This window comes from Prionailurus bengalensis, chromosome B3 (genome assembly GCF_016509475.1).
Source record: "Prionailurus bengalensis isolate Pbe53 chromosome B3, Fcat_Pben_1.1_paternal_pri, whole genome shotgun sequence".
NCBI lineage: Eukaryota > Metazoa > Chordata > Mammalia > Carnivora > Felidae > Prionailurus > Prionailurus bengalensis.
Window position 1 is genome coordinate 81,880,494 of NC_057355.1, and position 24,136 is coordinate 81,904,629.

The window sequence follows — 24,136 nt, forward strand, 5'->3', positions numbered from 1 at the left end:
TGAGGCCATGGACTTTGGTCAAAGCTACCTATCTCTGCTACAGATGACCTGGAAATAAAATACAGATTATAGCCTAATGCTTTTTTTCCCTTGTAAGTAGTCCTGAAAATTCTATAACTATTTCAGCCTTGAGAATATTTATTTATTTTAAAAAAGGGAGATAGGAATTTTGCTTTTCCTGTGGTTTACTTTTCTTGCTGATTAAAAACAAGAAATTCAAAGAAACCAAAAATACTAGAGTGGTGTGGAACTTTTAAATATTTATTTGAAAGGGTTAATGATTATGTTTTCTTCTAAGAAAAATGAGGTGATCTTAGAACCTCAATTAGGTGATTCCCATCAATGTTTTCTTTCCATTTTCCACTGTTTTCCATTTTCATTACCACAGACCCTACACAATGTTCTCAACAATGAGGATCAAAGTTGTGGTTTATTATTTTTCTGGCAGAGTGGCCAGTTATGGTAGTAGGTTAATTGTTTGGACCTGGGGTTCCACACCTTCACCTGTGAATGTCTTCAAAACTCATGTATTCATGAAACACACGTTAGAGCTTTTTTTAGCATCTATCTTGTTTGTCTCTTAGACCCCAAAAGTCCAATTATATTTAATACCTCGAGCTGACCTGCCATAAAAAAACAATTTAGAAATAGGCAGTCTTATGTGAAAATAGAGGCAAGTGACACATTTATTCTCTCCTTTCTTCCTTGAATATGTTTTCCTCTGTGATTATCAAATAGTCTCATTTGGTTCTCTGGGAAGTTTCATACCTTTGATGTATTTGAAGAATCTTTCATTATTGGCTGTAGAGGCTTTACAAAGTGCTGTTTGAATTCTTTCTAGGAACACACTAACTAGTTTGCACATGATGTATCACATGTGGCTTCCTTCTTCACAATTGGTTAATTTTTCCACTTTTAGAAGAATGACTTTTCTTTTTTGGTAACCTTTATACAACTGGGTAGCAGTCTGCATCTTGACCATTATTACATCTCAGAGACCAAAGTTGTATGCTCATTTGTGTCTTCCCTTGGGATCTCTCACAAGTCCATGAATGTTTTTATTGAGAATGCTGTTCTATGTGATTTACATGAATTAAAGTAATAATAACTCTCACAACCCTGTGATAGAGACAACATTTTTTTCTCTCATTTTGCAGATGTGGAAACTGTGGTAAGAAGATTAAATAACTCACATAAGGTTACCTGTCAGTTTAGTGGGCATCTGGGCTCCTATCCCAAACAGTATGCTTTCCAGAGCCCACATTTTTAACTGCTTTTTCTGTGGATTATCCAAAATTGAGTAATCCAAACTGTAGTAATATGGACATGGGAGAATACCACAAGCTTAGAAATTTCAGGGAGCAAGAGAGGTCTCCATTAAATTTGCTTACCATTGGGTTTCTGACTGTCTAGGTGGGCAAGTAAGGGCAGGAAATGGGTGGATTGATTAATGGGGAGGAGTCAAGAGAGGTATAATGAGGGTGTTTTTTGGGAAAGAGAATTCCATGACCAGGAGAAGAAAATGAAATCTAAGGTTGGATTGCAGCAGTGAGTGTGAAAATGGTTCAAATTAGGCCTTCCATTATTAACTGTGCTCTTCATTACTATCCCTGACTATATTGGCTCAGTATTGTTTCAGACTGCCTAGTTCCATGAACAAAACCCTTGAGTCCATTTACTTGTCATCTTGTTTATTGACTTCCATATACAAAGCAGTGACCCAGTTGGTTTGAATTTTGGCTGTGTTATTTACTAACTGTTTGACCTTGAGCAAGTAATTTAGCTTCAATGTTTTGTGACCCATCTCATAGGTTATAATGGCAGTTAAATGAGATTATATATGTAGTACTTAGCATAGACCTTAGTACATGGTACTATAAAGGGAGGCTCTGAATGTTATTGTTTTAGCAGTAGATTTTAGGGATCATTATTATAGAGATCATCATTTAATATAAACCCTCATTTTGGAATTCAAGATGTAGAGAAGTTGAGTTTGCACCTCATGGGCACACAGCTATTTAGTTGGTCCTGAGAAGAACATGAATTTCCCCATTCATTGTTCTTTCCATGCCAGACTACTTCTGAAAAAGAAAACAAAAACATCCATGTCATTTTTAAAAATTATATTTGTACACTTGTTTCAAGGAATATGCTAAAACCTGGTTCAAGGCTAATGGAGAACTGAATCTAATCTATTTCAGTTATTTTTATTTATTTTCTATTTAACAGTTTCTCTTCCTCATTTTTTCTGAAATCATATTTTGTAATCCTTGTGACAAATTCCAACCAGCAAGAATTTAACCTGATTGTAACCTTGAGAAATTGGATTACATAGTAGCCTGAAAATCTTGCTTGTTACTTACCTGAATCTGAATTTAAAATGCCAAGAAGAAATTAAAATTGAGGCCTTTTGAGCTTGCTTAATTCAATTCAGTTGGACACAAAAATCCAATATTTCAAAGCAATGTTGATATTTCAAGAGAGTCAATTTTTTTTAAGTTGATAAAAGAAGTACCCTTCTGAGCCAATGATGGATTGGAATAACGTAAAAATAACGTGTAAAAGGTTTGTGGTGGCTGATGTTAAGCAGACATGTGGCATTTACTTTCTTTCAGTAAAACTAGCTGAGGTAAAAAGAGATCGGGATCTTATACATTTTTTCTCTTTAAAATTTTTTTATTTGAGTATAGTTGACACAAAAAGTCATGTTATATTTTGATGAGACATTAAAAAATGATTGAGCATGCTTGCAGCTGCATTTTAATGGTATTATGTAAATTAAGCTATGGCAAAGCATCTGTTTTCTAATGTTTCTGCTATACAAAATAGCTCTATAATAAACAAACAGCCTAACAATACATGAAATATTCACACAATATAAGGCATTTTTGGGGGGGAGCAGGCAGTACAGAGTTGTCACATGGACATGAAATGTTTCCTTTTTAAGAAAAATTTTTATGACAAAATTGTAATTTGGATGTTCTGATGTCCTTTCTTATTATATTAGCTGCCCCTGTTCAAAACTCTTTGATTATGGAGGACTGCTTTTTTAAAACCTAGCATAGTGTTTTATAATCTTTTTAACACTCCAGGCTTTCTTTTAAGTTTTCTTCCAACTAACCCCATGGTTTGAAAAAGTTGTCTGTCACATACTTTGCATATCTTAATATGTTTTCTTTCTAATTAATCAAATAAATGTATGTGTGTGTTATCACAATCAGTTGATATAATTTCAACTAAAAGCAAAGAAACTTTACAGTTTATCTTTCTTATATAGTCTTGGAGGCACCTGTTTCATGTTTCTCCAATTTTTAAAAATATTCATAAATCACTGGCCCTCATAAATGTTTTTGTGCATCTTTAGGACCTTAAAGCAACATTAAATAGGAGAACTACCAAAATAAATTCTGTAGTCATGCTTCAATTGTCTACAACAGTACTTTCCAGCAGAAATGTAATGCAAGCCACAAATGTGATTTAAAAATGGTTAGTTGCCGTATATATATTTTTAATGTTTATTTATTTTTGAGAGTGAGAGAAAGCAGGAGCAGAGGAGGAGCAGAAAGAGAAAGGGAGACAGAGAATCTGAAGCAGGCTCCAAGCTGCCAGCATAGATCCCAACACGGGGCTCAAACCCACGAACCATGAGATTTTTGACCTGAGCCAAAGTTGGATGCTTTACCGCCTAAGCCACCCAGATGCCCCTTTAGTAGCCATATTTTAAAATGTAGGAAAACAAAACAAAACAGGTGACCTTAATTTTAATAACATACTTAACTCAGTATATTAAAAATATTATCATTTCAGCATGAAATCAGTATCAAAGTTGAGAATCAATCAACAAAGGAATTATATTTTCGGGGCGCCTGGGTGGCTCAGTCCGTTGAGCGTCTGACTTCGGTTCAGGTCATGATCTCTCGGTTTGTGAGTTCAAGCCCCGTGACAGGCTCCGTGCTACAGCTCAGAGCCTGGAGCCTGCTTCAGATTCTGTATCTCCCTGTCTCTCGGCCCCTCCCATGCTCACACTCTGTCTCTCTCTGTCTCTCAATAATAAATGTTTAAAAAAAATTTAAAAAAATACAAAGGAATTATATTTTAAAATACTAGGAATACTTACAATTCAATGAAAAACAACAACAACAACACATGATCAATAGAAAAAAAAAAAAAAAGACAAGAATCCTGAACAGACATTTCACAGAGGAGAATAAACAATGACCAATAAACATGTAAAATGTGCTCGGGACGCCTAGATGGCTCAGTCGGTTAAGCGTTCGACTTTGGCTTGGTTCATGATCTCGCAGTTCGTGCCCTGTGTCAGGCTCTGCTCTGACAGCTCAGAGCCTGGAGCCTGCTTTGGATTCTGTGTCTCCCTCTTTCTCTGCCTTCCCCTGTTCACGCTCTGTCTCTCTCTCTTTCTCTCTCTCTCAAAAATAAATAAACATTAGAAAATTCTTAAAAAATATGCTCAACTTCATTAATAATTATGGCAACACAAATTAAAGCCACAGTGCAAAGGAGAGCTGGGCACAGCATCAGGAAGAAAGAGAGCAAACTGGAATACACATACACTCCTGCTGGTGAAAGAAAGCTTTCACCAGCTCTAACCAAAGGAAAGTAGAGTGTGATGCCTAAGGCTTCACTGCCACCCCGGGGTTTTCATTCTACTTTCAGGGAACTTTAACCAGGAGTCATATATATGAAGGAAGATTCTAGGAAATATAGTTCCTATTATAAACACATTGACAGTTTGAACAGTCCAGCACAATGGACTCACCATACTTGCTAAAATAAAGAAGACTAATGATACCATATGTTGGTGAAGCTGTGTCACACCTGGAATTCTCATACATTACTGGGAGGAGTGTAAATTGGTAGAACTTTATTGGAAAACCTGGCATTTTTTGCTGAAGTTAAACATGCGTAACCTAAATACTTAGCAAAAAAAAAAGAAAAGAAAAAAAGGGGGAGACATGTATAAAAACATTCATGGAAGCATTATTTATAATAGTTTCCCCAAAGTGGAACCCAAATTATAACACCATAAATTAGTTTTGCCTGTTTGCAAACTTTATGTAAATGGAATAATAAGTATATACTTTCATGTTGCTTATTTTGCTTAAACTTCATTATCATGTCGCATTCCATTGTGTGACTGTGCCACAATTTATTTGTCCATTTTACTGTTGATGGCCATTTGGTCATTTTCTATCTGGGAATAATTAGTGTTATTTGTGAATACTTTTGTACATGTGTTTTGTTGAATGTTAAGTTCACATTCCTGTTAATCTATAACTGAGAGCAGAATTACTATGCCATAGTGGAAACTAAACATATATCAATTATTTGGATTAACTGCCAGTTTTCCAAAATGGTCATACCCGTTTACACTCAGGTGAAACTATGAGTTTTACTTGCTCTCCGTCCTCATGGAGATTTGGTGTTGGTGGTTGTTACAGTCATATAGACATTCATCTATTCTAATCAGGTCTTAAAGCTTACATGCATGATATCTCATTGTGGTCCTAATTTGCATTTCTCTGATGATTAGTAAAGTTGAACCCTTTTTTCTCACATTTGTTGGTCTTTGCATATCCTCTTTTATGGAGTGCTGGTTAAGTCTTGCCCATTTTTTAATTTCTGACTTTTTCTTATTGATTTGTGGAGTTCTTTATATATTCCAGATAAAAGCCCTGTGTCATGGATGTGTATTATAAATACCACCTCCTGCTTTATACTTTGCCTTTTCACTCTCTCTTGTGTCTTCCAATTTAGTTATTAATTTTAATGACCACTTTAACAAAATGACTTTTTATTTATGTTTAGTGCTTTGTGTCCTGCTAGAAAAATCTCACACTACTCACACCATTCCTCAACCATGCTGGCTTTTCAATTCCTTGAAGGAAACTTCTCCCTACTTGTGTCTTAAGAGTTTTTCCTCCTTTTTATTCTTTAACTTCTGCGTCACATATTTCCTCAAGAAACTCTTCTGTGACTCCCAGGGTATGTTGTCCTCTGTGTTCTACACTCTCATAATACACTGTACTTGCTTCCAGAGAAGCTCTTCCAGTTTTTAAGTGGATTTTTGCAATATTTGTTTAGTCTATTTCTCTATCCAGGAGCGTGAGGATCAAGTCTGTTTTGGTCACCACTGAATGCTACCCCTTTCGCTTAGCCCGGTAACTGGCATATAATAGGAGCCCATTAAATATTGAGTTTGCTTATAGTTTTATGTTTGTGACATTTTGTGGTCTTTATAGAGAACATGTCTGAGGCATAGAGAACAGTAACAAGATACTTATACGTTAATCGTATACATTGAAAATACTTACTCCATCCCTTTCTGTTTTGGGGAGTCTAAGAGATTGTGGAGTAGGGATGCTTTTCCCATTCTCTCTGAATTAGAGTATACCCTCACGTAGGTGTTCACATTATTTGTTTTTCCTTTCCCATTTCTTTTCTTTTCTTTCTTAATTTCTTTTTTTTTTTTTTTTTTTACGTTTATGTATTTATTTCGAGAGAGAGAGATTGAGAGACAGCAGAGAAGGGGCATAGAGGGCGACAGAGAATCCTGACCCAGCTCTACAGTGTCAGCATGGAGCCCACTGTGGGACTCCAAGTCACAAACTCTGAGGTCATGACGTGAGCCGAAATCAAGAGTCAGATGCTTAACCAACTGAGCCACCCAGGCACCGCCCTCCCATTTCTTGAGTGATATATTTATGTTCAAGTTGAAAGCTCTACAGTGAGGGGACTATATCACATTTCATATAAATGGCAGTAAAACTGCCCAAGCAATGGGTATATTATATAGACATAGTGAATAAAGAAATAAGGTGTGTGATATTAGCGGTGTTTTCTTCTGGCTTTTTGGAGATGGTATTGAATTACCGAAGTACAGTGTGATTTATTTTTTATAATGCTTTGCATCAGCAAAATGGTATCTATTCGATGCTTAGAAAATGCTTAGCTACAAATGTATGTCCCTCACAATTTGTCTTCATTTGCATGTGTTCTGAAAAACTTTAGTCTTTTCTGTTTCTCTTCTCAGAGAGAAGAATAAATTTGATCACCTTATCTATATGTTTCATTGTAGACTATCACTGCTGTCCTTCATTTAAAATGCACATGTTCTAATAGAGATACCTCCTGTAATGATGATCTTTTTGGTGGAATTGATAGGATGATATACACATGTTATCTCTAAGCCTCTGATAATTGTGTTTCCTTATTTTTATTTTAGAAGCAAAGCACTGCTTTAATTTCCATTAATGAGAAAATGGGATTGGGGCACCTGGGTGGCTCAGTCACTTAAGCATTCAACTCTTGATTTTGGCTCAGGTCATGATCTTGTGGTCATGGGATCAAGCCCTGCATCGGGCTCCATGCTAAGTGTGGAGCCTGCTTGGGATTTATCTCTTTCTCTCCCTCCTTCTCCCCCTTCCCTCTCTCCCCCTAAATAAATAAATAAATAAATAAATAAATAAATAAGTAAGTAAGTAAATACTAAGTGTGGAGCCTGCTTGGGATTTATCTCTTTCTCTCCCTCCCTCTCCCCCTTCCCTCTCTCCCCCTAAATAAATAAATAAATAAATAAATAAATAAATAAATAAATACTAAATGTGGAGCCTGCTTGGGATTTCTCTGTCTCTCCCCATCTGTCTCTCTCTCAATAAATAAATAAACAAACAAATATTTTTTAAAAAGAGTGGGATTAAAAGAAATATGAATAAGGATTATATTTGCAGAACCTGTCTATTTAACAAATGTTTATAAAGTATCTCTTTTATGCCAGAAGTTAGGAAATTCAGAAAGAGATGGACACTTTCTGTAAGACTTTAAATTTTTATTTCAAATAATAACATTCTGATAAGAGCCAAGAGTTTTTTGCTAGAAGTGTCCTTTTTTCAGTTATGGAATGAGGATGATAAAATACCCATCTCATAAAGTTTTTGAGATGAGTAAATAAGATAGTTCATCTAAATCGTTTACCCCCAGTGCCTGGTATATAATAAGCACTCAGTACTTGTTAGGTGTTATTCACTATGACACTTTGTTCACAATAACCTCTTAATTATTTATTTTCCTGTGTTTCTGCTTAGTTTTTCTGTATTGCTATCAGGGCTAAATATCTAAAAAATGGGTCTGATTTTGTAACATTACCTCGATCATCTTTCAACTTGAAAAACCCTTTGTTGGGCCATCTTTCCAACTTGAAAAACCTTTTGTGGTTTTCTGTTGTCTCAAGAAGAAAGTCTGAAACACGTGAATGGCATCTAGCATGTTAACCATCTGACCTTCACCTCCTTTTACCAAGCCAGCTTCTGCCTTTGCCCCCCATTAGCTTGTAGCCCAAATAGGCCATGTGTGGCTACGTTCCCCTGACTTGGCTTGTGTTCTTCTTTCCACCTAGAATTCCTGCTGTAGGCCTCAACCCTTATTCTCATCCTTAACCTGAAGAAACAATTCCGAGCAATGTGGGCAGCTCAGAGATACCTCTTATTCTTCCCAGACAGAATTTTTTGATCCGTGTTATTTTTCTCTCTTTAACATTTATCACATTATTAAAGTTAATTACATGTGTCTTGCTCTCCCACTAGCGTGTGAGTTCCCTTTAGAGCAGAAACAATAACTTATTCATCATTGTATCACTAGAACCCAGTGGGCACTCAGTAAAAACTTGTTGAAATAATGGATTGAGATTTGGTTTAACTTTGTTTTGATTTCAGTGGTTTTTGTTATTCTAGGTTCTGGGCCTTGTCCAAAATATGAGTGTTTTCCAGTGTCCAAAATGTAAACATAAAACTCATATTTTTGGTGCTGATGGTGCCAGAAGACTAGCACGGACCCTTGATCTTGATGTTCTAGGTAAGACCATAGGATATTCTTTTGCAGAGGAAATGCCAGAAGGGGAGGTGTGGATAAGATGTGATGAAGAGTGTCTCAGAAAATGATGAATTGTCTTCATTTTTGTGTTTTAAATTAAGTATAAGGAGTTGTATGTGTTTGTTAACCTTTCTTTGGCTTTATATACTTCATTAGTGGGAGGCTTTTTGAAGAGGAGGTTTGTTCTGCCAATTATCACTTTTACCATAAGCAAGAACTGCCTATAATTGAGTTTGAAAAGAGTTTTGTGGTCTGAGTTTTGTAATTTGAAGTCCTTATTTTAAATAATGGCCATCACTTTGTTTGCTAAGCTAAGAACATATCTCTCAGTATAAACAGATAGGCATATGAAAATACCTGGTCAGTGTGTTGTAGCACCCTTTCAAAGTGTCAGTTCTTGGTGCATATGAAAAAATGCCCTTCTGATAAGTTCTGAATTTATCAGTCCTTTTGCTCTAGAAAGATAATATTTCTGTTTTCTGTAATCTTTTTATAATGTGTTTGCCATGTCTGTGAAATATAATACCTGAAATTTACATTGTACATACCATTCACGTTACTGAATTGAAAGATTAATTAGTGTTATGAGAAGTGAACTCATGTGTTAAGTGAGCAAAACACAGATTTTAGATAAAACATGATTTTTGGAAAATCTACAAGCAACTTAATGGACATTTTATGAAACATGTGTTGATAATTTTCGTTATGAATGAGTTTCTGTTCTGGGCAAAGGCAGATGTTAGATGCTGAATAAGGGAGGAATAGAGTGAATTATTAGTTTTAGGAAGTTAACAATTAAGATCCCTTAGAGATCAAGGAATTTCACAACATTGTTTATTATAATTAAACTTCTAAAAGTTGATGTTAAATGTGTTATTGTTATTATGCATTTGTACTGTAGCAGCCACCACAGTACCAGGTGAATACTAATGTTATATTTTGATACGTTGCTTTAATTATAGCCACTAATTATACTCTGCAACTGTTTTTTATTTAACTAACCTAGAAAGTTCAATTTCCCAAATCTGCATAATAAGAACAGATTGACATACACTTATGTAATAAAGTAAATGTGTAATTATAATGGCGCTATTGAATTATGCTGACAACATTATAATTCCCTGATTTATAAATGGGTGGTATGATATACGATATTGTAAATCATTTATTTAGAATTTGAAATATATCTCTTAGAGAAGCAATCACACTAAGTTACATTTTAACCAAGAGCTCACAAATGTGTAGTTACCCTGAGAATGTGTCAGAAATACTGATTACTGATCACGAAAAATGGATAGTGTTTATAGATGGCTGTATCTAACAGTGTTATGGGAAAACTAATTTGTAATCCCAACTCAGGGCACATCTCTTCCTTTTAATGCAGTCATGGGGCCCAATGAGACTTCCGTGATCTGGAGCAGGGGCTTCAATAACAAAGAGGTTGTAGTCAAAAAGGAACTGAAGTCAGGGAAAGAGCTCTCCCAGCTATGGCCTCCTGGCTGGTTGAACTTCCCGGGGGCCCTAATATGTCCTTTACTGACTCCCGGGCTGCCTCTTAATTTATTTTCATCCATTGGGCTGTACTAAATAATTATTTGGGAAAATGGCTCTCAGAACTTTCTCTGTAACGTTATGTCTCTGAAATATGCCCTTGCTTCTTTCAGACCTGGCCCCTTAAAGGTGCGTTTCAAGGCCAGACTGCATTTTACCCACTCTCCATACCATTACTCCTTTTTCTCCTCCTTTGTTATGCAACTTTTAGCCCATTACCACTCTCACTATGGTGTGCCACCTATTTTCTAAAAGGGTTTTCCTCTTGATCAACTCTTCTGTGCTTATAGATAGGATTATGAGTCCCTGAAAGTCAGAAACTATATTGATAGGTGCCTATATAAAGGAGAAGGTTGTGCCTTTTTTCTTCCATTATTGCAGTAGAAATGAAAACATTCAGGTTTCCTTACTATAATGGCATAAATCAAGAGAAAAAACTTTATGGGTTTCTAAGAATTTTATATAACATATTTTCCCCTACCCCCTGTGACAGTTTCTTACAGGCTTAAGTTGATCTATAGAATAGACATCAAATTTAAATGACTACTGAAATATTCATGTATTTTGTCATTTGGCTATTGAACATTTAAGAAAGATTTAAAGAGTTGATTAAAATCCCCAAATTTGCTGACAAGAGGAGCATGAATTACCCGTTCCTCTATGCACTTCATAATATAAATTATAATAGGTTTGTAATTTTGTAACATATACTTCTGCTTTATTTAAGTAGCCTGGCATGGTGCTGAATGCCTTATTTTGCATAAACATGCTCACATACACACAGGTTTCAGTAACCTTTGCATGGATTTGGAATTGTTCTAAGAATGCTCAGTACCATGATGAGTCAACTCTTCTACTTAAGACTCCATTTACAGCATTTTAAGTCTAAGCCTTTTGAAAGGCTTCATTTGTGAAGATATGGTGGAGTCAACTGGACTATGGATCAGAGCATTTTCGCCCTAAATTCTACCACCTAATAGTAACATATCCTCAGGAGAGACACGCAATCTTTCTGACAAGTCTGTAGTAGAGGTCTTATATACTTGCTGAGATCTCATCAAGCTCACAAGTTATATATAATGCTATATAGATTAATACATAAAGAAAAGTAGTTAGATATGATAAAGAGGCAGGTCATGGAGATAACAGATCTGGCTTACTTTCAGGCAGTTCTCTTAGCTCACTCATCTGCCAACCTCAGGAAGATAATTTATTCTTCTTTGGGGCTTTGTCTCCCCATCTTTCCCTCTTCATTTTCCTCTTGTTATTTAGTACGATGTGTCTATATCAGATATTACAGGGAGAAATAATTTTACAAGTGTCTTCTAAGCCATTTCTTGCTGGAAGACCCACAGCAAAGAATAAATCAGAGTCCTTATCCCTTGATTGGCTACCATATAGCTTTCATATACACATATACAATGTCTGAACTACCCTCAAATGGAATATGTTGCCCCTAATTTTCATTTGAAATTCCTTTTTTAGAGATTTAGCAATATGAGGATAGTCATAATTCAAGTTCACTTGAATGAAAATTTTGGTTTTTTTCTGAAGTTCACATAGTGAAATTCCAAATGCCTGTATAAACTTTTATAGTGCTAATGGATGTCTGGTGGGCTCTTTTAGGGGACATTCCCTTACATGTCAATATAAGGGAAACTTCAGATACAGGCCAGCCGATTGTGTTTTCACAGCCTGAAAGTGATGAGGTAAGTGATGTTCTTAAATATGTATTTTAGTATCTTTTTACAGGATATATACTTTTTGATATTTAGGAAGAAAGTTGGGAAGATCAAGTTTATCTATTTGCAGTCCATATATTAAATATTAGTTAACTTATTCAAAGCATCTTTAAATAACTATATTATATGGTAAGCATACCATTGCTGGCTCTGAATTATTAGCTGAACAGGTTCACTTACAAAGCCATCACCTGGGGTGCCTGCATGGCTCAGTTGGTTAAGCATCTGACTGTGGCTCAGGTCATGATCTCATGGTTCCTGAGTTTGAGCCCTGCATCAGACTCTTCCTGTCAGTACGGAGCCTGCTTGACATTCTCTGTACCCTCCCTCTCTCTACCTCTCTCTCTCTCTCTCTGTCTCTCAAAAATAAATAAAACATTAAAAAAAGTTTTTTAATTAAATAAAAAAAAGAGCCATTACCCTACTAGTTTTCTTATGAAGAACACTAACAATGAGCATTTGTAAAATTCTTATCCTGCTGCCTAGCAGTATCTAACTGCCCAAGATTATTGTATTTGTATTAAGTTGTATAAGTTCAGCTCATTGTTTTGAGAAGGGAACATAATGTAAGGAAATACTAAGATGGACATAGGGAAATTGTTATACTGCATTAGAGATGGGATTTTCATTGCCTTTATTTTTAATAAATATGATTGGGGAGATGAGATGGAAAACTAGTTGTGTTTCATTAGCCAGCATCATTGGAGATACAGTTGATAGGTTTTCAAGATTGCTAAAGCTTTATGACTTTAAGAATAAAATATTTTATTTTATTCTCTTTGTTAGATGGAAATACAATCAATCATATGTATCTCTTCTGTCCTACGTAGCACTTGTTGTGTAAGCTAGAAGCTGAGCTATCACCTGGTGCATCAGTTTTGATGTAGTTTTTGTATTCCTTTGCTGAAAAGCCCCAGTCAGTCTTCTAATAGCTATTCTTTTTTTGTTTTTCCCTTAGCTAATGGGTATAGCTTTATAGTACTGTTCTTTTGACTATCTATAACTACTACTCCTTTCATTCCTAGCTTTCTCCAATCTTATGTGAACTAGAAAATAAAAGAGCTGAGCTTGGTTAGAACCGTGAATAAGAACTGTAAATAATTCGACAGTCAGGAATGTTGGATATGTAAAGTACATTGATTTTGAGTTCTTTCTCTCAGCGGCCCAAGGTCCTTTCCATTTCTTAAGAGTCAGTATCTATGGTATAGGTGATTGAGTTGCTGGGGATAAGATCTCTGAGGAAATAGAGTGTAGTGTATTGCACTTATCATTGTTTTTCTCTTTTCCTGCCTTTTAGGTGGTAAATGTAAAATTTCTTTTTCAGTCTTTTCTTAGAAATCTTTCAGATAAGCAAAAACCATAACCTTTTATTACTCTCATAATTAAAGTCTGCCAACCCAACTATCATAGGTGTACTTTACGCAGAATGAAAGTTGTATGAAAATTGAGTTTAATTATACACTTTTAAATGCCTCCCAAGAACAGACTAAAGACATTCTAAGGTGATTTCTTATGACTAAGAATAATTACTTACTATATTATATCAATTACAAATTTAGATTAAAAAAAATTTTTCTTAATGTTTATTTTTGAGACAGAGAGACAGAGAGAGCGAGAGAGAGCACAAGCAGTGGGGGGTGGGGGGGGTTGGAGGGGGAGCAGAGAGAGACAGAGACACAGAATCTGAAGCAGGCTACAGGCTCCAAGCTGTCAGCACAGAGCCCGACACAGGGCTCAAACTCATGAACTGCGAGATCATGGCCTGAGCCGAAGTCAGATCATGACTGACTGAGCCACCCAGGCACCCCACAAGTTTAAACTTTTTAATATTTTCTCCACCTATCCATTATTGCTGTTTTCTTTGAGATTTCTCAAAAGCGAGGAACCTTTCAAGCAAGTTAAAGGAATGTAATGCAAAAGAAAACATATAGCAGCCATCAAAAGATAATATGATTTAAAACTCTAAACAGCAGTGTTTATGTAGTTTTCTGGAGTTGTTTTTTTTTTAATCTCATTTACATTGTCATAAACATTAGACCTATTGTTTTACTGTTACTGCCTGACATTTATGAGAATGAGAACAGCCTAAGCCTTTGTGGTTTGTGCTAGATTTGATTTGGTGAGGTCTTGGCAAAAGCAGTGAGAATTTCACGTACCATGTTGTCAACCTTAAATATTGAAGATTTCTGAGCAATTTTAGGATTTATTATTTTTTTTAATTTTTTTTTTTTCAACGTTTATTTATTTTTTGGGACAGAGAGAGCCAGAGCATGAATGGGGGAGGGGCAGAGAGAGAGGGAGACACAGAATCGTAAACAGGCTCCAGGCTCTGAGCCATCAGCCCAGAGCCCGATGCGGGGCTTGAACTCACGGACCGCGAGATCGTGACCTGGCTGAAGTCGGACGCTTAACCGACTGCGCCACCCAGGCGCCCCCAATTTTAGGATTTAGACATGGCCATGAAAAGGAAAAAAAGAAATTAGTGCCTTGTATTTATTCTGTTTCCATGGAAATTATTACACTCATTATTATGAATCATCCTCCTAATAGCCTTACAGTGTACCAAACATTGTCAGACATTTTGGTTACATAATTTCTATGCTTACAACTTAATACAATATATAAATAGTCCCCATTTTGCAGATAAGGAAACTGAGATTTAAGGAATTTAAATAGTTTTCCCAAGGTTTCAGAACTAATAAGTGATAAAACATGATTAACAGACAAGTCTTTTCCCTGCAACTCAATAGTTCCATTTTATCATATACCTTTCGGGTCCTATACTAGTAGCTATGATTTCTTTAATTTGTTTTAAGAGAGTACAGTACTTATGTGCATTAAATACATTATCTTATTTGCTACTTCACTCTCGCAGTAACATCTAACTTTCACAGGAAGTGAATACCTAAGTGATACTGATCAACTTAAAATATGATTTGCACTGAATTTAAGGCACTATCAGACAGCTGGCAGGAGTTAGAGTACCAACTAAAAAGTACCAACAAGCTGCTACCTCCTCAGTCATTAGGCAAAACCTTCTGTGAAATGAGCACTACTGAGGAAAGGAGAATAGTTGACTCTCCAAATATAAGCAGCATGAAATAGCCAGAGAAAGCCATAGAGGATGGCAGAGGAAGTGGACACTTAGGATTCAGAACTCTTAAGTTCAATAGCATTGCCTCTTGTTTGTGTGATTATAATGATTAATTCAACTCTATCTACTTTTTGCCTTTCCTTGCGTCCAGGAAACAAGTAATGGACGCATAAAGGACTGATATTTTGTGCTTTCATCCTATTTATCAAGTAAAAATCTTAATATTGACATACAGAAAGGTGTGCTGTAAGGTATTCCTGATAAAGACTTTCAAAATGGAAACTATTATCTTATAATTTCTAATTTACTATAACCTTATAATTTTAATAGGATTATGTATGATAAATTAGGACTTCAAATCCTTAAAAACAAAAACAAAGGAAAAAAGTTCCCTGTAAAACTTCTTGCACTTTGTTTGCCATCCATTTCCTTTAACTTGTTAATGATAGAGCAGACAAACAGCATCCAGCTATGTTATCTGTGTTTGTAGATGCCTCAATAAAAGATCTCGAATAGAAGTGTTATTTTATGTATAACTGAGGTGATAAAAAAAAGAGAATATTAATAGTTTGAGAAATCAGAATCATTTTTTAATATATGATATGTGTATATTGCCTTTTTGCTAGTTATGGATTAAACAAAAGGCAGGGATTTAGTTTGCTTGTTCCTCAGTCAGGAAAAGTACCCACAAGTACATGTTCATATGAGCTCTTCAATGAGATTGTAAATTACTTGAGGACATAATAGTAATAATTGCAGCCACTAATATTTATTTCATTCTTTTGTGCCAGCACTTCACATACCTTATTCTTACTTAATATTCCCCAAACCCTTTGAGATAGCTGCTGTTGTTATTTTTTTTTTAATTTTTGTAAATGTTTATTTATTTTTCAGAGAGACAGAAAGAGAGCTGAGTACAAGTGGGGGAGGGGCACAGAGAGAGGGGGACCGAGGATCCAAAGCAGGCTCTGAGCTGACAGCACAGAGCCCAATGTGGGGCTCAGACCCACAAACGGTGAGATCATGACCTGAGCCGAAATCGGATGCTTAACTTACTGAGCCACCCAGGCGCCCTAGTGGCTGTTGTTTTAGATATTTTGGAGATGTGGAAACTGAGCCTTAGAAGGGTTAAGTAACTTGCCCAAGGCTTCATAGCTAGTAAGTGATGGAGCTAAGATTTTAACTCAGGCCTGTCTAACTGCAGAGGCTCCAGGTCTTCACAAGTGAGCTATTCTGCCTTCCTTTTGTATCATTACATCCCTCAGATTTCCCAAAACAGTGACTCGCACATGATAAGAACCAGAAATTATTTGTTGAAATGATACTGCACTGGCTGAAAAAATTCAAATTCAACAGTTTTGTAGAAATTGAAACTGTTAAACTAAGCACTTTTAGAGATTTCTCAGCAAATGACAACCTAACCATTACTTTGAGTGTGATATATTGAAAGTTTAAGCTTGGAGATAGTCCATTAAAAAGCAAAGGTTAAATGTAGCAAATTTGATTATTCTGGAATCATTCAGTGTTTTGTGTAGTCTGATAGGTTTATGTCTCTAATTTAACATAAGTAAGAGTTTAAAGATGATAGAATGATGGCTTTCTCTCAGCTTGCCTTAGTGAACTCTAAATTGTCGTCACAGAAATATTAGGCCTAAATATTCGGAAAAACTACTAGGAGATAAAAGGTATTTACAGAGATGCGTGGGTGAAAATCAGCATACTAGATTTAAGAAGAATATTTCTTTACAAAGTACATGGCATTTCCATTTTTTTTAACTTTTTTTTTTTAATGTTTATTAGTTTTGAGAGAGAGAGAGAGAGAGAGAGAGCAAGCAGGGGAGGGGCAGAGAGAGAGGGAGACACAGAATTGGAAGCAGCTCCAGGCTCTGAGCTGTCAGCACAGATCCCGATGCGGGGCTTAAACTCACAGACTGAGATCATGACCTGAGCTGAAGTCGGCCGCTTAACCAACTGAGCCACCAAGGAGCCCCCCTGGCATTTCCATTTTTAAACAAAACTTTTGTTTCTGTTAACTATAGCAGAGAGTGAAACCATTTTTAGATAAAGCATTATGACTAAAATTACTTGTACTTTGGATTTACTGTTTAATATGTAATGTAGTAGGGGAACCTGGGTGGCTCAGTCAGTTGAGCATCCGACTTCAGCTCAGGGCATGATCTCACAGTTCTTGGGTTCGAGCCCCGCGTTGGGCTCTGTTCTGACAGCCTGCTTCTGATTCTGTGTCTCCCTCTCTCTCTGCCCCTGCCCTGTTCACACTCTGTCTCTGTCTCTCAAAAAGTGAATAAACGTTAAAAAAAAGAAATATTTAATATGTAATGTAGTAGAAGGATCTAGGCTTTGGAGTTAGGGGGACCCAGGTTTGACACTTTCCAGCTTAGTGACTTTGTGACTATTTCTTTATCCAAGTTGAGTTGATGATGCTTATTTTACATAAGTGTGATTACTTATGCAAAGTACTTGGTGTAGTAGGTACTCCATAAAAAAATTTAAGGCTTTATTCATATTTTGAGAACTATTTTTTTTTAACATTTATTTTTGATAGAGAGAGAGGTGGGGCTGAGAGAAAGGGGGACAGAGGATCCAAAACATGGTCCATGCTGATAGCAGAGAGCCTGACGCGGGGCTCAAACTCAGGAACTGTGAGATCATAACCTGAGGTGAAGTCAGACGCCTAAGTGACTGAGCCACCCAGGTGTCCCTGTTTTTTTTTTTTTTTTAATTTAATGTATATTATTTTTGAGAGAGAGAGAAAGAGCGAACAGGGAAGGGGCAGAGAGAGATGGAGACAAAGAATCCAAAGCAGGCTCTGGGCTCACAGCACAGCCCAATGCAAGGCTTGAACTCATGAACTATAAGACCATGACCTTATTTGAAGTTGCATGCTTAACTGACTCAGCCACTCAGGCGCCCCAAGAACTTTTCTTTTTAAAAAAATGGACTCTTAAGTGAGATTTTAATACTTTTCTGATAAACAGCTGATAAGTCAGCTGTTAGGGCTCAAGCATAGTTTTCAAAAATGAAAATGCGTCACACTTAAAACACTTCTGTAAGTCAGGGTAAACAGACCTCAAACAGTTCTTTTACCATGCAGAGTCAGAGAGTGGTCAGGTTAGGTTCAAAGACCAGCTCATCTGGTATTAGCTATAATGCTTCAGGCGAGAAAGACTGTTCACCTTTCTGGGTCTAGGTTTCCTTATCTATAAAGTGGGGTTAGTGACAGAATTTATCCCTTAAAGTAGCTTCCAGTTTAAATGAAACATTACTTGGTGAATATTAAGTACTCAAGTAAATTTTAGCTATTATCAACCATAGTATTGTAGTAGTGGTGGTATATTCATAAATCTAAGTATATAAACATATAAATTAATGGTTTTAGAAGACCTTACTATTGTGTCTTACAGTTACTTTTTATACATAAGATAGGAGAAATAAATAACATTTGCATTGCAATTATTCAAAACTTAAAAACATTTTTGTAAGGTTTATTTTTGAGAGAGACAGAGCACAAGCTGGGGAGGGGCAGAGAGAGACACACACATACAGAATCTGAAACAGGCTCCAGGCTCTGAACTGTCAGCACAGAGCTGGATGTGGGGCTCAAACTCTAGGCGAGATCATGACCTGATCCACCCAGGCACCCCTAATTATTCAAAACTTTTAAAATGCATGGGGCGCCTGGGTGGCGCAGTCGGTTAAGCGTCCGACTTCAGCCAGGTCACGATCTCGCGGTGCGTGAGTTCGAGCCCCGTGTCGGGCTCTGGGCTGATGGCTCAGAGCCTGGAGCCTGTTTCCGATTCTGTGTCTCCCTCTCTCTCTGCCCCTCCCCCGTTCATGCTCTGTCTCTCTCTGTCCCAAAAATAAATAAATGTTGAAAAAAAATTAAAAAAAAAATAAAATAAAATGCAGATGTCATGACCATTGTTCTGATGGGACCATGTAGGCATTGGGATAGTTTGTGACTAACACAGTGACCCACAGTGGCTTAGGAGTTGCTCTTAGTATTTGGCTGCTCTGGGGATCCCAAAGATGAAGAGTGTAACAACCTAACCCAGGAATTCTTGCCTGCCTGGTACCCAAATTTCACCAGGTGAAGGAGCCTAAGGTGCTCATTGCTGGTATTGGATGCCATTCTCAGAGAGAATAGAAAATGCTCCACAGGGTGGTAATAAACAGTCCTATTTGAAATGACTAACAGCTCTTATGCCAAAGAAGTTTGGGCAGCATCTAACTCACGATATCAATTTGTCACAAGAAGAAGATACAATTTTTCTACAACTGGACTGGGTTGCTAGTTTGATGACATGGGAATTAGAGTTTGAAAACAGTAACTGCTGGTATTAAATATTGTTTTCAGAAAGTCACCTTCTAAGTAGCTGCCCCCTAAAAATGCTAAAACCCTCTCTTCCCTGACCCACCTGCAGTGTACATGACACCATCTTCTCACTGCTGAACTTCCTCAGCTCACTCAGCCTTTTGACTATTAAATTCAGCAGGCAGCTATGGCCAACAGTTCATGAGTCATTTGATGTCTGCTGGGGAGAAATGTAGAACAAATGAGTCTGTTCTTTTCTAGGCCAAAGCTTACCTGAGGATTGCCGCAGAAGTGGTAAAAAGATTGCCACCACCTCTAAAGTGAATTCCCCAAGTGTTCTGGAAATTTGCCTGGTGCTTAACAATAAGAAGACCTTTGGAAATCAGCAGTGTGGTGATGCAACCTACAGGAATAATAGAATCATGGTTATTTTCTTTTATTTCTAAGGAAATAATGTCTTATTTTCAGATTTGATTTGCTAAGCAATGACTCACAAGTAAAATTTTTATATATCAATGTTAACTGCTACATTTAGGATTTTTTTTTTTTTTGAGTGCTGATGTGTACCAACTGCAAAGAACTGCATTTTTTTTAATGAACTACCCCTTGGGGAATCATGAGTTTATATTATAAGCTCAACCTTCAATTCAGGAGAGTTAAAACTGTATTCTTTTTGTGGGACTATGGAGTTAGTCATTTAAAGGATTTATTAACTGCGTACTGATATAAGTGTGATAACTCCATCAGTCAGTTTGGTCTGAGTTTCAATCTTGTCTTGGACAGTCTTGGACATGTTCTTAATGTAAAATAACTTCTGCTTCATCTGGACCAGGCTTTACCCTAAACTTACTGAATATAATATGCAGGGGTGGGGCCTGGACATGTATATTTTTAACAAGATCACAATGATTTTGATGATTTTGGTTATTATGGCAATAGTTATAATAATAGGTAACATCTATCAGGTGTTTCCTTGTGTCCGTATAGTTAATCTTGCATTCGTATGAGTGGGGTATTGTTGTTACCTTCATTCTATAGATGAGAAAACTGAGATATGGGAGTGTTAAGTGTTTTGCCGAAGGTTTCTGTTCTAGCAAGTGATAGAGCTGGAATTTGAACTTGGACAGTGGGATAGTGGATCCTCCCTTTTTTATACCAAAGAACATTTGTTTATTTCAGAAGAGAAATACGGTATTCAGCATTTCCTCCAACTTACTTGACCATGAAGGCCTTATCCTATCCCTTTTAGGAGCATTTCATGGAGTTTGTGTTTCAAATGATACACTTTGAAAAGCATGTATGTTATCTAGTTGAGGCTCAAAGATATTTGGGGGAGCTTTCCAAGGTCAGGAAGCAAAATAGTTATAAAGCTGCAAGTACTGATAAGAATCATTAGTTGACCCTCAGTTACAAAGAAGTGGTCTATGACTTTTGGCAAATACCTTGACATCTTCTGCTTTGTAGTTAAACAGGTAGAAAATTAGAGAGTCACATGTTGTTATAAACATGTTTTCACACACTTGTATTCACATAAAAAACTGTTCATGGCAATTTTATTTGTAGTCGCCAAAAACAACACAGAGCTTTTCAGTGGGCAGATGGTTAAACAAAATGTGATCTATCCAACCATGGAATACTACTCGCCAATGAAGAAGAACAAACTATGGATACCTGCAACAACCTGGATGAATTCTAGGCCATTATGCTGAATGAGAGAGCCAATCCCAAAAGGTTTTATACCATATGGTTCCATTTATGGAGCATTCTTGAAATGGCAAAATTATAGAAATGGAGAACAAATTAGTGGTTTCTGGAATTTAAGGGGAGAGGGTTGCAGGGGAGAGAATTATGTGTGCCTCTAAATGGGCAACATAAGGAATCATCATGAGGATGGAAATGTTCTTTGTTATGACTGTGTCAATACCAATGTCTTGGGGGATATTGTACTATAGTTTTGCAAGATGTTACTGTTAGAGGAAATTGGGTAACAGGACACAATGGAATCTCTGCACGTGAATCTACAATTACCTCAAAGTAAAAATAAAATTTTAATTAAATAAACACCTGTTGCTGTGTCTGAACTGAAATGTCTTGGGCCAAATTATCCATGCTAATTAAAATTATGAATAAAAGTATTTATGAACACACGGTAATCATTCTTCATCACTGTGAAAAGGAGGTAATGACTTTAAGCTGTAGATATATATTTGTGTTTTTATTGACTTTTAAGAGAAGGCTGATACAAATAATCATTGAATACTTCTAAATACCAAAAAGCAGACCTGAACCAGGCTTAACTTTACCTAGAGAAAGAATGATCTAAATAAGCTCCAGAGGCACTTAAAGTTGTATGCCAATTTAATACATCTCATAGAGAAATGGGAAAGATCATTTTATTCATAAATACATTACTTAGAAAAGAGCTACACATATAATCACCTGCTCTCTTCTCCTTTACCCTTGCTTACAAGTCTCTGCAGATATTTCCAGGCAAGCCACTAAAAAGATGGTGGTTGGAGTATATATGCAGGTTCATCAGTGGAAGAAGAGAAAGGAGCTGTAAGAACAAGAATGAAGCTTGTTCTAAAATTTAGCCTATGGCAGCCTCTGCTAAGCTTCAGAGCTGACTTTAAAGATAGACTGTCAAGCAAAGCTAGTCTGCCTGTTGTTAGGGGTGATATTTATTCCTGGGGGTGATATTTATTCCTGTTCTTCACATTTCCATAGAGCGGAGAGAATTTCCATTCCACTCTCCAGGAGGCGAAGGCAGGCTGCCCCACTCAGTCCATGCCAGGGAAGGAGGAGTGACACATCTTATGGGTAAATTTCTTCCTGTCTGCATTTCTTTGATTTCAACAAAATCCTGAGCTTTGTGAGGCAGGCTGCAGGGAAACCTGTCCATCTCTGCCTTGGACTTGGATCCATTTAATTTAGGTGTTGGGTATTTGGTAGCCCACTATGGTCACATATCCACTAGTCCAGCTTTTTGTCATTAGTATAGCTAATATATATATATTTTTATTTTTACCTGCATTTTGTGTCTCTCAGTTCCAAACAGGGGAAGAATCCCCCCCACCATGCTCCAAAAAACATACAAATTTTCTTGAATCCTAGAAAATTAGAACCAAAGAGCATACTAGGGATCAGAAAGTTGCATCACTGCATTTGAAACACCTCTAGTAAACGGGGCACCTACATGGCTCAGTCATTTAAGCGTCTAACTTTGGCTCAGGTCATGATCTCACGGCTCGTGAGTTCGAGCCCCACGTCAGGCTCTGTGCTGACAGCTCAGAGCCTGGAGCCTGCTTTGGATTCTATGTCTCACTCTCTCTGCCCCTTCCCCACTCATGCTTTGTCTCTGTCTCTCAAAAATATATAAACATTTAAAAAATTTAAAAAGTAAGAAAATAATTTAAAAAATAGTAATCTGATTTAAAAAAAATGAAACACCTCTAATTAAAAAAAAAACAAAAAAAAACAAAACCCAGCAAGTTCACTAATGGCCAAAAACTTTCTGGAAGATATATGGGGAGGTTATAATGAAGTATACTAAATACATAGTAAAGCAAGGAAGACAAAGTATATAGGCTAATTGTCTACAAAATGGACACCTATGTGACTACCAACCAAATGAAGAGGTAAATCACCACTAGCATCACAGAAACCTCAGTATTTTCTCTCACAATCACTACCCTCTCTGTCCCTTACAAAGTTAACCATCTACTGATATACCTAAGCTTATACCCTTAAATATTATAGTTTTACCTGTTTTTGAAATGTATATTAAATGGGATCATACAGTTTTTTGCTCTATATTAAATGCTTTTGCTGTGTATTGTTTCTGAGTTCCATATCTGCTATTGCATATAGCTGCTATTCATATTATTTGCTGTAGAATATTACATTGAATATACACAACTCTCCCATTCCACTGTAGATGGATATTTGGGTTGATTCCACTGTTTGACAGATTGTACTGTTATGAGCATTCGTGTACATATTTTCTTGGTGTTCTGTACTTAAATTTCTGTTGTATTATTTCTGGAAGTGGGATTGTAGTTGTTTAGTGGTATCTCCTTATGGTTTTAACTTGAATTTCCTTGATTACAAATGAAATTGAGCACCTTTACCCATTGGCTGATTAGATTTCCTGTTTTGTATACTGCCCAGTCAAATCTCTTGCCTATTTTTCTATTGTATTAGAGTGTTTTATGAATTTCTGTCAGTTCTGTGTTGCAGATAGCTTTCCCACTCTGATTGGTCTTTCAGTCTTTTAATGGTGTGTTTTGATTAACCAAATGATCTTAATTTTAGCATATTCAAATTCATTATTTTCCTGTATGATTATTGATTTTTGTGCAATGCCTCAAGGTCATGAAGATATCCGGTATAAATTTCTAGACGTTCTAGCATTGTCTTGCTCTTACATTCTATAATTCATTTGGAATTGTTTTTTTGTTATTAGGTGAGGTAGGCATTAGGTTTCTTTTTTTTCCTTGTAGTTATCTAATTGTCCACTGGGACTGTCTT

The 24,136-nt window shown here is 36.5% G+C and overlaps 1 protein-coding gene across 4 annotated transcripts in view; it reads left to right on the forward strand.

Moving 5' to 3' along the window:
- The window catches only part of NUBPL (nucleotide binding protein like), a 226,356-nt gene extending 204,689 nt beyond the window's left edge, over positions 1-21,667 (forward strand). For all 4 annotated transcript variants that reach the window (XM_043554347.1, XM_043554350.1, XM_043554349.1 and 1 more), the window contains 3 exons: positions 8,748-8,868; positions 12,064-12,146; positions 19,868-21,667. In XM_043554347.1, the coding sequence (XP_043410282.1) occupies positions 8,748-8,868; positions 12,064-12,146; positions 19,868-19,930 (267 nt within the window). In that variant the 3' untranslated portion in view covers positions 19,931-21,667. The remainder of the gene's footprint in view (positions 1-8,747; positions 8,869-12,063; positions 12,147-19,867) is intronic.
- The last annotated feature ends 2,469 nt before the right edge of the window (positions 21,668-24,136 follow it).